The 16,681-nt window shown below is 44.8% G+C and overlaps 1 protein-coding gene across 7 annotated transcripts in view; it reads right to left on the reverse strand.

The window, feature by feature from the left end:
• The window catches only part of MEGF11 (multiple EGF like domains 11), a 250,824-nt gene that overhangs the window by 38,806 nt on the left and 195,337 nt on the right, over window positions 1-16,681 (reverse strand). For all 7 annotated transcript variants that reach the window (XM_063169985.1, XM_063169987.1, XM_063169984.1 and 4 more), the window contains 3 exons: window positions 15,471-15,591; window positions 13,864-14,027; window positions 13,358-13,460 (listed from right to left, as the gene is read on the reverse strand). In XM_063169985.1, coding sequence (XP_063026055.1) covers window positions 13,358-13,460; window positions 13,864-14,027; window positions 15,471-15,591 — 388 coding nt within the window. The remainder of the gene's footprint in view (window positions 1-13,357; window positions 13,461-13,863; window positions 14,028-15,470; window positions 15,592-16,681) is intronic.

The raw sequence follows: 16,681 nt of genomic DNA on the forward strand, positions 1-16,681 counted from the left end.
CCAGTTCTGTGTGAATGAACTGAGTTCTGATCCAGCAAGTGGCCATGTGTGAGCACAGGCTGAGCATTTGCATGTTAAATGGAGACTGAGAGCTGCCAATCCAGCTCCCAGTGCTCCCCAGGGTGCTTGTTTGATATTTACTATTGTGAGGAGCAAAGCTTGGAAACACTGAAAGGAGCACACAGCCAGGAAACTTAACACAAGGTTTCTGGCATGGTTTCAAGTGGCTTTGTTTAAACTGGTGACTTTTAAAAACAACCTTGTGCCATGGCTTGTCACATGTAAATGTGATTGAAGGAGCTGATCCTGCACACTGGGTCTGAGAGGCTCTCACTCCACTGGAATAAGGCAGTACCAATACCTACAATTAGCAGGGCTATTTGCATGATCAAGGGCTCCTTGGATGGGTTTGCAGAATCATGAACTAAGAGGGACAGTGAGCAGAGCCAGCTGCAGGGAGTGGCACTGGCAGGAGCATCTAAAACCAGCAGAAATGGATCAGAGACTGGCTTGGAAATTTTTCTTAGAACATGACCCCAGTGGGAGCCCAGCTCTGAGACTGGGGGGTACCCACACACCCCAGCTGGGCTTCAACACCAACCTCAGATGTTCTTTACTATCCCTGACCTGAGATGTTCTTCTCCATCCCTCACCTGAGATGTTCTTCACCATCCCCAGCCCGAGATGCTCTTTACTGTCCTTCACCTGAGATGTTCTTTATCCGCCGTGCCCATGTCCCACTGCTCAATGGGATCACAGCAGCCCAGGGGTTGCATTAGTGCAGCTCTCTGCAGAAACACAATCCCAACCATTCCCTCCACCTCTGATAACTTCATCTGGATGCTGGAGGTAATGCACTGCATTTGGGGAGCTGTGATCTGTACAGTCACCAAACTCTGAGCATTATTAAATCAGCTGAAAGTCATTATAAATACACTTACAGTGCAGTTTCAAGTTGGTTTTATAAATCTCTGAAGTTAACACGGTAAGAAATACTGCAGAGCCAAAATTTCCCTTTTCTGAAGATTAATCATACAATTATAATGTCCCTTCCTAGAAAATCTTAACCATGTCTGGCAAAAGCACAGTTTGAAATGTGATTTCTAGTAATACATGATCTTAGCTTTATTTATAAAGAGGCATGGACCATTCTGTACAACTTAATAAAAACCACATTAAAATACAGTAAAAACTTAGTACAAGCTCAATTCCTTCATATCCAAGTAAATAAATCTGAAAAAAGGGACTGTGAAAAGAGACAAGGAACATTTGTATTAGTAAAATCAAGAAAAACCATTATTTTAAGAAATTATTTTAAAGTCTTCCCCGCTCCCTTTGAAATCAAATATATACTTGGATTACTTAAACAAGTGCTTTGTGTGTGCATTTATGTCCTTTATCCACAGTGCTCTGTAATTAAAAAGTCAGAAAATAAATTGTAAATAAGTAAACAAATAAATAAATGCGTTTTGTATTTATGATCATTTATAGCCTTGAGTCTCAGTGTGAGTTCCCTGAACTGAAATTCAGACACAAACACAGAAAAATGTGCATTTTTCCTCCCAACTGCAGCATTAAAATTACAATTCTGTCATTGTGGATGGTCTATTTATAAATGGGGACAATTAAACAGCAATATTTCTTGTCTCTTTTGACAAAGTTTGGGGAAGAATGACAGTGACTCTTTTCTTGCGGAAGGTACCTGAATTTGAATGCCAGGGCTGTTCCTGCAGCAGCAAAGCCCTTGCTTTGGTAATGAGTAATGAGGGATGTCTTCCCTCTGCTAACGAAGGCAATGAGTCATGGTGGAGCTGATTGTTGTAGCAAAAGGGAAAGGGGAAAAGGAAACCTTCCAGGAGCCACTGGCACCCATTCCAGCCCTTCTCTATTTGTCCATTTCCAGAAGACAACCGAGATGGTGCCGCAATCAAGTTTTATTACTTTTTATTATCCAAGTTAATTTTCACGGAAGACTTCATTTTTGAAAGCTCCTACACACAATGAATTGCAAATATAAATGAGAAGTTAAAATTGCATCTGGACATGCAAGTCTTATGGAATTGTGCTGGAAAAAGCACCTTAATTTTACAATTCCCTAACCTGACAGCGTGTGAAGGGGGAGTCCATCCCTCCCAGCTACTTTACAGTCAGAGTCGGTGATGCAGCAAGATTCTGTAATGTAAAACTTTAATATTTATTTAGGAACTTGCTGATGAACATTTCTGATAAGCAATTAGTTTTCAATTTCCAGAACTACAAGAAGTGCTGAAGTTGACACACCTCTGTACTACCTCGTGTTACAAGCACAGATTCCTAATTTATGAACAAAGTCCTGGTTTCACATGCATGGTGTAGAAATTAGAAAGACAACTATCAGAAGTCCTTGGAGCTGCAGGAAGCAGTTCTATACATAAACTCTACTGCCTGGATACCAGGGAATTATCTGCCAGCCCGAGGCTGTGGTTCACAATTGCCGACACTGGTATAAAATTACACTTCCAAGACCTTTTTAAACAATGTTCTGGGGGTGAATTGTAAATGAAATCCACAAAACTTATAAAACTGTAGTTACCCACTGGACATGGGTAAAAGATCTGCACTTTTGCAGAAAGGCAGAGCCCAGGTAAGAGCAGAGCCCACTGTGCCTTTAATTCAGTCTGTGAAACAGCAGCCACAAACTCCCCATGGCCCAGCAGGGATTTGGGGTATTGGATTCCTGCAAGCACTGGCTGCTTTCCAGTGGGATTCCCTCTGGACTGCTCTGTACATTTAGCTGACAGTCCCAGGAGTGCCTTCACTCCCTTCTCCCCACACCAACCTCCTTTGCATGCATGGTGGGGAGGAAAACCAGCCCTGAGGGCCTGAATTACAGTGAAAAACACAAACTGGGCTCAACTCAGCCCACCAGAGCAGTGACAACTGCACTGTTCCAAGGGAAAATCACACAGGAGAGCTGCCCCAAACTCCTGCCCCTCCAGGACAATTTCCTACCAAGTGTCCAAGCAGCTGCTGGCTGGGACATGGGGAATATCTGGGGTAACTCAGCCCAGGCTTCCCAAAGGTGAAACCATTTGGCTGGGCAGGGATCTTCCAACACAGAGCTGCAGACAATCCTGATAAAGGAAAGCAGCAGCGAGAGAGGTAGAGGAGGAAGAGAATCCCAGAAGCTCAGAATGGTTTGGGTCAGAAGGGACCATAAAGCTCATCTTGTCCCACCCCCTGCCGTGGGCAGGGACACCTTCCACTGTCCCAGGCTGCTCCAAGCCCTGTCCAGCCTGGCCTTGGGCACTGCCAGGGATCCAGGGGCAGCCCCAGCTGCTCTGGGCACCTGTGCCAGGGCCTGCCCATCCTCCCAGGGAAGGATTTCTTCCCAATATCCCATCTAACCCTGCCCTCTGCACTGGGAAGCTGTTGATAGAATCCTGTGTCTGTCTTACATGGAGCAGTTTCAAGTTTGACCAGATGAAGTCAGTGCTTGTATTCAAATTTACAAATCAACTGTGGTGGATTGATCCAACATCCATATAAGCATCAGGAAAAGGAGCAAGAAAAAGAAGAGAAAAAAACCCCCAAGCCATACAACTGGGATGTGAGGCATCTCTTGAAGAGCTCCTTCACAAGCTGCTTCTGTTAATCTTCAGTGGCTTCAAGTTTGTCAAAGTGATGCAGATTTAGTGCTGCCCATAACTACATCATGCTGAAGGACTTTGGAGGGTAAAATTCCTGAAAGCCAGACATAAGCAGAACTCCCTTTTTTCCCTCTCCAGCTTCTGCAATTGCACTCGTGCTTGGGGATTACGTCTCTGGCTCTTAATAAAGCTGCCATTGTTTCTCTGCTGTGTCTCTGGATAGTTGGAAACTAATACTCCAAACACAATAAAAGAGCAAAAATGGACGGAATAAATGAGAACCAGTGGCCTGGTTTTGACCACTGCTATCCCCCTGACAGTAGCCTCTGCAGCAGTGCCCAGCATCTAATTATTTTTCAGGGATGTAGGAATTTGATAAATTACAGGATGTAGTTCCCTCCCCCCCACATACTTTAATTTTACATCTACCAGCATATAACTGTAATTATTTCTCTGAATAAGATCTTCAGCTTTTTTTTTCCCCTCAATAGTTCCAATCTAAAGACAGATGCAACATCAATTAGGAATGACAGGAATGATTTCAGCAGACATTTGAATCCAACACAAACATTGTGCTCTCCTCCACCTGTCTTTCAACATGACATGAAGTCATAATAATCTCTTATTTCTGGCATTTGAATAGCTTTGGAAAGAGCTGCTTTTTATGCAAAAATAGGCACAGGATTTATGCAGGCAATGCTGTGGAGGCCTGAGGTTTGGTGAGTCACGCTTGGCTCTGATGTGGATTGCTGGTGGCTCTGGCAGGATGGATCCCCAGGGCTGGCTGGTACCTGCTGACAGAGTGCCCCACCCAGCACACACCTCCAGCTGATGCTGCAGGGCTGGCTGGGCTGGGAGGGGTGGCCGGGGCCAGCAGGGAGTGGAGGGTGCTGGGAGCAGGTGTGGGAATGCCTCAGTGGGCCTGACCCCTGGTCACACCCTCCCTCTGGTCTCTGTCCCCATGCAGGGATCCCACTGGCAGCTCCCCCACCCAGCCCAGGGGCAGAGCCAGAGGCCACCCAGGTCACCCTGAATCCTGCCTTGGCCTCCTGGTTTGTACATTTATTTCTGATAATGACTTCTATAATCACACACTCATGTTTTCTTTAACCTTATTCTCTTGTCTTTCCCTGATACTGTCATTGCTGTTACACTTCTGTTGTCCCTATAAATTTAATTTAAATTGTGTTTGAGGTTAGCACCATGTGCTTTCCTAAGCAGGGACTCTTCTGCTGCTTCAGTCTCAAAGAGGTAAAAGACAATTCACTGAGAGCACAAGGAAGAACTGTCCAAGCTGTGGATCAGCTGCTCAGAGGGGCCATCACAGAGCACAAACAAGAGTTCACAAAGAATTCTTGATGCTTTTCCATCACTTTTTGCATCTTTGTATTTTTTCCTACCTGAGGCAAACCCTGAAGTATTTGACTCAGAGCCAGTCAGAAGCACCACAGCACAATTCCTGACAGCTCAGCATTTAAGAATGCTGAAGAATGAGAAAATCAGTGTGGGGAGGGCAGCAGATAGAAGAAAACATAAAGGGATCTCTCATAAAATTAAATGGAAACATTAAGAATTGATGGCTGCTCATCTAGTCTGCAAATAAGCTATTTTTGTTTTTATATAGTGAAACTACTCAGCAGAGAACAGCAGCCACACTCACATTATCTATGAACTTCTGGGGTGTTCTCAAATGCTTTTTTTCACTGATTTTTTTTTCCAAATTGGTGCCACGGAGCCCTTCCTTCTCTTGTTGAGCATCATTCACCAGTGGATTCAGAGGGGCAACTCCTGAGTGTGACAGCCCATCATTCTAAATGAAAGCTCCATGATCTGGTCCTAAATAATGAAGAATAAGCCCTTCCCTGAAGCCAGTGAAAAATTCTACATTGTCCCTTCTCTCATCTGTGCAGGGGCGATTTATGCCCCCATTAATGGAAGTGTTTTCCTGCAAGTAATACACTTAGAGCCTAATGCACCTCTGTGGAGCTCTAATCCTACCCCTAGTTTTAATTATCTAGAGAAATCTCTAAGTATGAATCACCCAACCCGGGGAATTTATGCAATAAAAGCTTTAGAGGCAAGAGACCTACCTCACAAGAAATGAGGTAAGTCAAAATGTTTGCTGAAGTAAAGGATGATGTGGTTCCCTTTGCTCAGGGATTCTCCAGGGTGCACTCTTGCAGGGGAAGAGCTGCCCTGAGCAGGCAGGGCACACCTGCAGAAAATGGGGCTGAAAGGAGTCAAGCCCTACACAGCCCTGCTTCATCTGCAGAGCTTTCCTAATTCTCAAATGCTGGGAACAGCTTCAGGCCAGGAGGGAAGAGAAAGCTGGGGAAGATCTGAGCAGACCATCAGCAGGCAAACAGGAGGAACTGGTAACTGGGAAAAGCTGGAAATTTCCTGTGGGAAATGTTCAACCTCCTGAACTAAACCATGAGTGAAGAACAGCTGAGCAAGAGCTGGGGCATAACCAAAGCCTTTTGTGGTCAATGATGTTGAAATTCCACCCGTTCTCCTTGGTGTGGGAGGGGAAGGAAGATGGTTACACCATTTTTCACTGCAAACTCTTTCATTGATGACATAATGTATCATAGAATAGTGGATGGTTCAGGCTGGAAGGGACATTAAAGCTCATCCCATTCCCCCCCCCATGGCCATGGCTGGGACACCTTCCCCTATCCCAGGCTGCTCCAAGCCCCATCCAGCCTGGCCTGGGACATTCCAGGGATCCAGGGCCAGCCCCAGCTGCTCTGGGCATCTGTGCCAGGGCCTCACCCTCACAGGGAAGGCAGCATAAAGAATATTTCTGCTTTTTCTACTATCCAATCCTATTGTTGTTATTTTATTGTATTTCATATTTCTCGAGTCCCATACTCTTGTTATGATATTCTTAAAGTCCATACCTTCTTGGCTGGTTTTCTACCATGCAGCTCCTCTCTGCTGTGCAGTTCCTCATGGCTTCACAGAGGCTCCTCCTGGGCTCTCGACCCACCTCCTTTTATCCCAGTTATCTTTGCAAGCCACAGCTGCTGCCCAGCTAAGGACTTCACAGCTGTGGCTCATTTAGAATAACTCAGACCCACATATCCAATACACAGGACTCTCACTACACAATCCAACCCTACTCTCTGGCAGTGTGAAGCCACTCCCCCCTGACCTGTCACTACCTGCTCCTGTAAATAGTCTCTCTCCACTATATAAATATATAAATATACACACACCTCATTTGAGCTTGCAGGCTGTTTTCTGAGCACTCTTCCCTCTCCTCCTTTCACACCCAGCATGCCAACAGCCAGGATTTAGTCTGCTGAAATGTGCACAAATAATTTTCCCCACTTCTTGCCCACATTTATTTATAGGTGACTATTGTACACACAGCCAGGCTTATATATAGAATGTCTCTGCATGAAAATGGAAAAGGGTTGGGTACCTCGAACGTCAAGTCTCATGTTGCTAGAGCCCATTAAATTAGCATCACCCACGATGCCATCCAAGCTCTATCTTCTCTCAGAAATTTAAAAGCTGTCCTTTATTAAGCAAAATTAAACCCAAAAATAAAAACAAAGATAAACAAACTTGTGTATCTTCTGTTTATAAGATTATTACTGCAATGATTTGCATACATGCTGAAGTTTAGCAGTAGCCTTACTGCAGCTGCTAATTATAGTCTGAGGGTCTGATCCAACTCCCACTGAAGGAGTGGCAAAAATCCAACTGATTTCACCAAAGGTGAAATAGATACAAAATCTGTCACAGGACAAACACAACTAAACCTCACTCAGATGAAAATCAGGAACCCCCCAGATACCTGCCAAGGAAGGCACAGACATAATTAATGTCAGGACATCAATGAAATCTTTGATATAACTTCAGAATTAATATTTTTGAAAATTAGCCCTATATCAGCAGGAACCATCCTTAAAGGTTCCTGTCAAAGAGAGAATTTTTAAGCACAGCCTGACATTAAAATCTTATCAACTCACTTGAAATTAAGTCAATGAAAAATTAAAGCTAATTTCTAATAAGCTTATCTTACATTCATAGACTAAAGGGCACTTGTCGAATCCAGAGAGTAAGCACACCTTTCATATGGAAAAGATTTTCACACTGGAAAGGCAGAGGCCAGGAGAGAGGCTGAAATGCACCATTTTAGACTGACTCTAGAAATTTCTAGTTTTCCTGTCCATTTAAAGCTAATGTAAGGATACAGAATAATCACAGAAATAAATTATTAATTTAAAAATCTGGGATAAGACTGCCAGAAGTGATAAATGCAAAATACGATGTAGATAATGGGACTAGACATCTAGAAAATGCATGTTTAATAGGAACTTACTATTGCTCCATTCTGGTATTTTAGGCTCTGTCTTACAAACCAATGGTACGAAACAATCTGATGGGAAAAAAAAGTCAACCCATGACACTGTGAATTCTAAACCACTCTGGATCTTTAGCTAAAAAGCTGCAGGGGCATGAAACAAGTCCTAGATTTTTTTTTCCTGGTTTGAAATAGGCATGGAAAACCAGCTCCCAGTTTTATCATTACATAGGTGATGCTGATCTACTAATGACAAGAGAATTATTTAGGCTTCAACCCAGTACAGCTGAGGACAGGATCTGGCCCTAAGATTATAAATTGGATACAGCTGCAGTGAAAGAAAATCATATTAGTACAAACAAAATGCATTTTATGGAAAGGGTGCTTTTTTTCCTTCAAGGATTTTTCACCTCCTTGCAAAGAACTAGAGAAAGTGAAGTTAAAAATACCTTAGAGCTCCCCGTCAAAGTGGTCAGTGCTCCTTTAAAATTCAAAAAGGCTTTCCCTTGAGTAACAGGCTTATCAGTTTTCCTGAATTAATGTGTCCACAGGAGGCAAGAAGCATGTTTCTGTGTTTGAGTGACAGTGCAGATGTCACTGCCAGCCTGCAAATGTTCCCAGCCCTGCAGCCCGGTCCCTTGGAGCTGCCCTGGGCTGTGCCCAGCAGCACATCCCACCCCACAGGTGGGAATCCTGCAGCTCCAGAGTCCCACAGCCTCTGTGCTGGGGCTGGGCACGAGCAGAGACCATCAGGGGCTGTGTTCTGGCACTGTGGGAAGGTTACTGAGGTTGTAAAAGATACTGAAATTAGTATTTTGATTTCCACAGCAAAGAGGGAGGCAGCTCTCATGAGCCAGGAATGAAGCCTGAAGGTGTAAAGCACCAAGGTAATAAGATGTTTGTTCCTCAGCAGCATGCATCATTTGCATACCTGTGTTTGCCATCCTGATTAATTAAGGAAAATCTAGATGGGCTTCTTTTATGATTAACTATGGGATGCACACTTTTATGTTCTCCATCTCATATCTACAGCACCAGGCTAATTTTCCCCACACATCTTTGGGATGTTAAAATATAGTGAATAAACTTTGGCTTTGGGTACTGAGAGAAGCCTCTGGGTGCCCCAGCTCAGCGGGGAGCTGAGATACCATCACCACAGCAGCTCTGCAAATCCAGAGCACCACACAAGAAAAAAGGCAGAACAAGATGCAGATAAGACAGCATTTCAGATTAAAGGAATTGAGATAAACAGGATTTTAACTGACCTTAGCATTTAGAGGAGTGGAATCTATCCCCCTGCAGATCACTTCCCATTTAAAGCCAGTGTAAGAGCTGAAAGTGTAACAAGGCACACAGTGCCACAATTAACCTGGAGCAATTGGCTCATCCCAGGGAGGAGCAGAGCTCAGCATGATGAGCAGCCAGGCCCGTGGCTCTGCTTCTGGGATCAGCCTGGGACTGGGAAAACGGATGGACTTGGGTCTTGGGGGCAGGATGGGCAATGCCTGGGTTTGCCTCCCCAGGGAGCCTCACCTGGCTCTGGTCAAGCACCTCCAGAAATCAGAGGCCAGGCCAGCAGCTCTAATGTAATTACTGAGGGATTGCTGAGGGAAGCAGCTAAAGGCTACACAGTTTCAGCCAGCTGGAATCTGTAAGGAAGCCATTTCCGGTACAAAACCTGCTGCCAGCAGCTGCCTGAGGTGGGACCAGCTGAGGGGTTTGAAGCTCATCCTGCATCCCACAGGGGATGCAGCTGGCGCTGTCATCTCCAGAGCCTCAGCATTACACTGCCACAGCAGCACTGCCATCCTGCTCACCCAGCAAGGCCACCAGGGCAGCTGCTCCTTTCCTGTCCACTCTCAGATTAGAGTAATTGAGAGGAGCCTAACTGAAATTTATAACCTTGTCCCTTGAGCACCCAGGAGAGGAGGTTGCACCTGGGACAGATGAGACTCATCCTGCTTCCCCAGGACCTGTTTGTTGCAAAGGACTTCCAGGAGCTGCTCTACCATGCAGCATTTCTGTGTGTCCATTCCCTCTGTGGAGTCAGTGTGTGCAGGACCCCTAATTAACCAAATGTAATTAGCACTGAGCATTTTCATTTCAACTTGAGTGTCCATAAAGTAACACCTCTTCCACAAATGTCTGGTGTGTTGGGAGCTCTGGGGGATCTGTGGGCACACAGAGCTGCAAGCACAGAAGGGTCTGTACCTACAGCAAAGGTGGGGAAAAAGAGCCTTATTAATCCTGAAAAAACAGCCTGAACAATCAAGACTCGGTCCTCTGAGAGCAAGACCTTTCCTTTTTAACCCAGCACTAGATGTGAGCACCTCTGGTTTGGATTTCCAGGGCACTGTTTGTATACATGAAGTTACACATGTCCAACCTGGAGAACTCCTTCCAGTGCAAGGCTGAGCCCTCAGTGTCACTGCATCCCACATTTCCTTCCTGTGGAGGGAAATTCAGCTCTGCATGGCATCAGCAGGTCACAGATCTGATTTTGCCCAACATTTCAACAAGTTTCACTTTGTTTTTACCACGAGAGCATTTTGCCAATGTAGTTTTGGGCTTCTGTTCTTGCTGAGCTCTCTCCAAAGCCATTGGTGGCACCAGGTGCCACTTGGCTAGGATTGGCAGCAGGGACACCAGGTACAAGTGTCCCCAGAGCTGATCCAGGCCCTGCCTCTGGCTGCACAGGTGCATTTCCCACAGAGCTGCAGGGAGGGGATGTGCAGATTGCTGCCTCTGTGCTTATTTATGCTCCCAGCTGGTTTGCACAGCTTTGTGAGCTCCTGCCTGAGACGTGGGGATCTCTTCATCATCTTCCCATCTGCCAGGGACACTCAGCTCCTGAAAATTACCTTCCCCCAGCTGGTATCCACAGAAGGTCATTGTCCTGAATAATAGTCTTGGGTGGCAGTCATGACAGAATAAAAGGATGGTAGAGTGCTATTACCTTGCATTGTGTGCTGCTCTGGACATGACTTTTTCCTTCTTTTGCCAGTCCTCCTCCATGCTCTTACCATCTATCAGTCCCCGAAGGTTTATATCAGTAACATCTTGAAACCACTTTAAAGAAAATGGGTTCAATCTTCCCCTTGATCTTTACATAAAACACAGACATCAAGAGGGAGTCCCAGGTCTGGGATGAACACACAGAATATGCTGTTTCAGATGAAGTTTGTGGCTATTAGGATCAGAAAGCCACATGAATTCTCTGTTTGGTGTGAGTGGGCAGGAGAACCTTCAGAAGTTCCGTGATCCTGAACTTTTCTGATATTTTTCAGGCCATGCCTAATTAGTACCAAAATCAGAAAGCAAAAATTTCAGCCTGAATTATTTATCACCTCATATTAATAAAATGCACTGCAATGCACATCATGGCCCAGTTCACAACAACTGCAGATAAGATTAATCTTTCACTGATGCCATACTCCTTAATATGAAAATATAATTATCTAGCTGAAGAGTTTCTTAAATGACATACTTTCAAACTGGTAGGAGCAGAATTTATCCTTGTGTCTGGTGCCAAGCCAAGTGGAAAAAACATTGGAACAGAATTGACAAAACATGTGTTGGTTCTGTCTATCAACATTTCCACCTTACAGAGCCCTGTCACTGTTCAACTCCAACCTGGTCTCAAATAGGGATATAATATTTTCCTTCCTGAAATGTGATCCTGAGGAGAATTCCAGAACTGCAGGAGCACACTGAGAGATAAAGTGCTTGGGCTGCAGCAAACCCCCTCCAAGTTAATATACACTTACCTTGCCCAATATGGAAATTAAAAGAAGGACATCAGAAATTATTCTTACCTTGAAATTACTAGTATCTGCATTTAATGTCCATTTACAGGTGTGCATGGCGTAAGCACAAAGTATTTGCTCCAAATGCCTTTGAGAAAAAGCCACACCTTCAGTCTGCATTGTCTGCAAAGGTCAGCCCCTGCAGTTTCCTCTGGAATGCTACATCCAGAAGATGTGTAATAAACTTTTAGAGTAGGTGTATATAAATATCTCTCTTCAAATTACTCTACTTTTAAAAGCCATTTTTTCCCTTGAAGAAGCTCACAGTGACTACAGGAAAATCTAGCAGCTGTTTCTTTGCTGATCATCAATAATGAACAGTAGAGTTTTAAAGCCTGATAGATGGATATATTGATGGCAAGGAGGTTCAGAGAAAGATAAATGCTGCCCAGCCAGTGAGGAAGGCAAGAGAATGAAGGAGGGGATGCAAGTGAGCTTATAAAATGGATTTTCTTGGGGGAAAAACATCCATTTCAGGGTTACATGCCCAGTATCTTAGAAAAATAGTTTTGCTGTACACAATATGTAGAACTTAGTATTTTTACATTTTATTTAATTCTTTAAAGATTATTTCCATTGTATGTTTTAGGCATAATTTCATTGCTTTTGCTTTGTGCTCCTGGGAGCTGGGCTGCTGTGGGATATCCTCTCCATCAGAAACAGAAGGTGTGTGTTGGTTTAAGGCATAAATCAATGGGAAAGGTGACACCATCCCAAATGCTGGCTGCCTGATCAGCCTGCCTTGCTCCATGCATCCTCTCAACTTGTACTTGTTTGAAAAACAATTAAATTTTCCAAATGACTTGCTGTTAATACAAATGCATTTTGACTGTCAGTGCCACTGGTGGTTCTGCAGTATATGGAACATAACTTTATTTCCACCCAGAGCCTCAACAGAGAGCAGAGAGAGATTAACCAGCATTTTAGGCAGCAAAGTGTGAAATGGTTGGGTCAATAACTTGCCCCCTACTGCTGTCAAAAGCTGGAAAGAGAACATCAGTGTGGAGTCAAGTGCAAGTCTAATTGTGCTGAGAACTCCAGCCTGGACTCTCCAACTTCACTGAATATTCCTCTCTGTTGCTGTGTAATCACAAAAGCTCGGTCAAACCAGCATTAATCTGCTCTCTGCAACTACCCTGTGACAAGAACCATTGGAAAATGGGAAAATGCAGAGTTTTGTATGTTGGAGCAGCTGTAATGACTCATCAGAAATGCCCTGTCTGCATCCCAGGCATGATGGTCCTGGGATTCACCATCCACAACTGCACCCCTGTGGAAAGGGCAGTTCAAGGAGAAAAACTCTGCAGGATTATGGATGATCTGCATCCCTCCTGAGGATGCTTTTACAGAAGGCTAACATCTGGCTGCAGGTTTGGAGCCATCTTCAACTCATCTGAATACAAATTTAATGAATGCCAATTATTGTCACCATCACGAGTGATTTAAATACGGGCAAGTTCAGCTGATCTTGTCTCAATCTATTATTTAGAATTTTGCAGTCACAAGTCCAGGGCTATAACTGATGTGATAGCAAAGCAAACCAAGCCAACCCAACCCCCCAAAGCCCCAAATGAACCAAAGCCCCAAGGGAGTAGCTGGATTACCTGTCCAGCCTGCAAGGCAGCAGCAGTAGCCGGTGACAGGGTCACACCCGTCCGCGTGGTTGCAGTCACAACGCTCACTGCAATTGAGGCCATATGTTCCATCCTTCAAGAACAGAAATAAAAACCCTCTCAGTGATCAGCTTTTTGTTCTGAAATGTGCAAAATCATCTATCACGTCCCTCTTAATGCTGAGTTGCATTTTTTAAATTAACATACAGAGAAGACAGAAACTCAGTGCCTAATGTCTCTATACAGAACCAAATGAGGAATCACTTTAAAAAATGACATTCAAGAAACTGCAGATAACACAGCAATAGCTCTGATAAAATACAATGCAAAGTATAATACATCCAGTTGACTGCTAGAACCCCAATCTGTTATTTACACTTGATTTCCTCAGACATCACAGACAAATTGAGCTCCTCCCCTGCTCTCTGTTCAGCAGAGCTATGGGGACTGTGATTTAAGGGGATGGAAAACCACCCCAAATTGTGATTTGCACTCACAGGACAAGGCTGGTCACAGAACTCCCCCTGCCATCCTGGGGAGCAGAGGCAGAAGCCATCAGCTGGCCTGCAGGACGCTCCATTGCTGCAGGAACACGTCTGGTTACAGTTCAGCCCCCAGCTTCCACTTGAGCAGGGAATAGAGCAATCCACTCCTTGCCACCCTAAGGAAACAGGGGAGAAACAGCATCTGGGATGTTTTCATGAAAACAGAGGGACAGGCAGCTGGCAAGCTGCAGCTCTTTGCTTCTAGGACCAGTTTCTTGGTGTACATTAGGACTGACTTGGGGTCAAAGACTGACCCTTTCACTATGACCTCCCAGCTCCATCTCCCAGCATCCCTACACACAGATGGAGGTATCACAGCCTTGGCTGTAACCAGATTTAGGTTTCTGATGCCTTTCTGGGAGCTGCTGGGACAGTCCCTCTCTGTCAGGCTGGAGACCTTCTGACCTACAGGACTGCAAGAACTTTCCATGTGATGCTGCCTGTTTCTTACCTTTTTTTTTTTTTCTTTCTTTCTTTTTTTTTTTCCTTTTTTTTTGAGAATGCTATTTAATATAAAGCAGCTATTACACCTAAAATAAGACCAGTGCCATAATTTCTAGCCATTAAGGCTCAAATTTTAACTACCAGGAGCACAATGACTTTCATTACACTGCAGCTCTGTGTCATGGAGTTGAGCAGTAACTCATGGTTTATACACCCTCATTAAATGGGGTTCTACAGTGATCCATTAATTCATGTTTGAAATGCCAGATTTTATGGTTATTTGCCTCACTTCTGTTTTAGGGCCTATGTATGTCATACAGGCATAGCTCATGTTGGGATTTTGGGGGAACAGAAGAGCTGCTGTGCCATGAAGCAGTGGAGGAATTCTCAGGTGGTCACTGGATCCATGGGATGTGCTCACCACCACATCCAGGAGGGAATTATGGACATGTGTGGCAAGAAAAATGTCAGTCACCTTGGAGCAGGCAAGACTTCTTATTTCCCCAAATAAATGAGACCCACATCCTCAACCCTGTGTGAGCTCAGGTGACAGAGCACATCTGCACAAGGCTGGGGTGTCACCATGTCAGGGTACAGGAGGATGGCAGCAAGGGCAGAGAGCCAGGGCCCACCCCACAGTGCCCAAGGGTCTCATTCCTCTCCAGGGCAGCAGGAATGAGACCAGCCCAAGGAGGAGATGGGCAGGCAAGAGTCAGGAGCAGGCTGGTGGGGATGACCGAGGCCAGGCACAGCCCAGTGCCAGGGGCTGCAGGACACACAGGCAGAAAGCTCCTTCCACTCCTGTGCCCAGTGGCTTTGGAATCTGGGAGAAACAGGGTAGCAAAGGCCTAAAAACCCAGCAGCCAGAGGATTGTTCTGCATTTCCCCTGGAGAGGAGCAGTGTTTCTGCCCCCACACCCAGTTCTGTGACATGCTTCTGCAGCAGAGCAGGGAAGTCTGGCCCCTGCTCAGGGCAGAGACTGGACTTGCAGCCCTGTTGAGCTGGGATACCTGGGAGAATAAGAAAATGGTGAAGTTCCTGACTGCACAGCTGTGCCACTTTCAAAGGGACAGGCACTGATGGCAGGGAGCTGTTAGATGTGAGTTTTGTTTACCTTCTTTGCAGTAGCACAGCCCATCCACAGGGGAACAAGTGCCATCGTTCTTGCAGTTACAGACCGAGGAGCAGTTGGTGCCGTAGGTCCCTGCCATGCAGGGAATGGTGCAGTCATCTCCCTGCAACCCACAAAAGTCAGAGTCAGCTGAAGAGATCTGGCATGCAGGAAATTCCCAGCTCGGCACAGGGAAGCTTTCTCTCTCTAACAGTGAGCAGAGTGTTGTGAGTTGATTGCTGAGCCTTCAGCACTTGAGCAGTCACCGCTGCTTCCCATGATTATGATGCAATTAGTGCTTTGATTGACTTGGAGGAAAGGGACAAGTTTCTGGCATTCATTCAGCAGGAGGTGGGGAAGTTACAAAAACAAACCTCCTAGAGCAGATGTTAGATCATTAAGCAAAACATCACTTACGAAGCACTAATCACAAAATATACAGTCTGAAACCGTGCAGAGATTGCTCTGCGGTTCTTGGAAAATATATTCTAAGAATAGGGTTGTTAAAAACCAAAAGGATCTCGTACATGCTCGTCTTCCACAGGTTGGCAGAGAGGAAAGCGACATGGCAGGTGCATCAGAGCTTTTTGATGTGTAGCTGGTACCTGCATTTGTTTTCAATTAATTTGCATGAGATTGTGACTTTAGGAAGAAGGCAGACCAGGAGTGATGTGTGTGTCAGGGACAGGAGGCACACAGCAGAACACAGAAACGTGGGCTCTGTCCTCTTTCTAATCCACGTGTGGGCAAAGGGAGGGAAAGGAGAATAAATAATTATATTTTACAGAAATACAGAATGCTCTAACACTACATTCTGGTGTGCTGTATGCACTGATCAGCTTGTGGTTGAAAGGAGAGACACAGTTCTTACTAATACTGTTCATCTGATACAACAAGGGAATTAAAATGTGAGCACAATAAGGTTTAAAGCAATTGTGGTTTAACCTCACTAATTAAGGTTTAAGCCTTAGTAAACTTACTGAGTCCCACAGCTGGGTCTACACATTAACATACACAAGGTATTTTGGCTTCCTTTTCCTCTGTGTGTAATCCTGACTTTCACATTGCAAATTAGCTCCTAAATTTACTACTTCAGTGAGTCAAACTTAAATAATTTAGTTCTATGCCAGGGAAAGTGAACCTACTACAAGTTAAAAGTAACTCCATTGCACGGTGTGACCTGTAGCATAGCTCAGGGGAAAAGATATTGGTCA

Source organism: Melospiza melodia, chromosome 15, assembly GCF_035770615.1.
Source record: "Melospiza melodia melodia isolate bMelMel2 chromosome 15, bMelMel2.pri, whole genome shotgun sequence".
NCBI lineage: Eukaryota > Metazoa > Chordata > Aves > Passeriformes > Passerellidae > Melospiza > Melospiza melodia.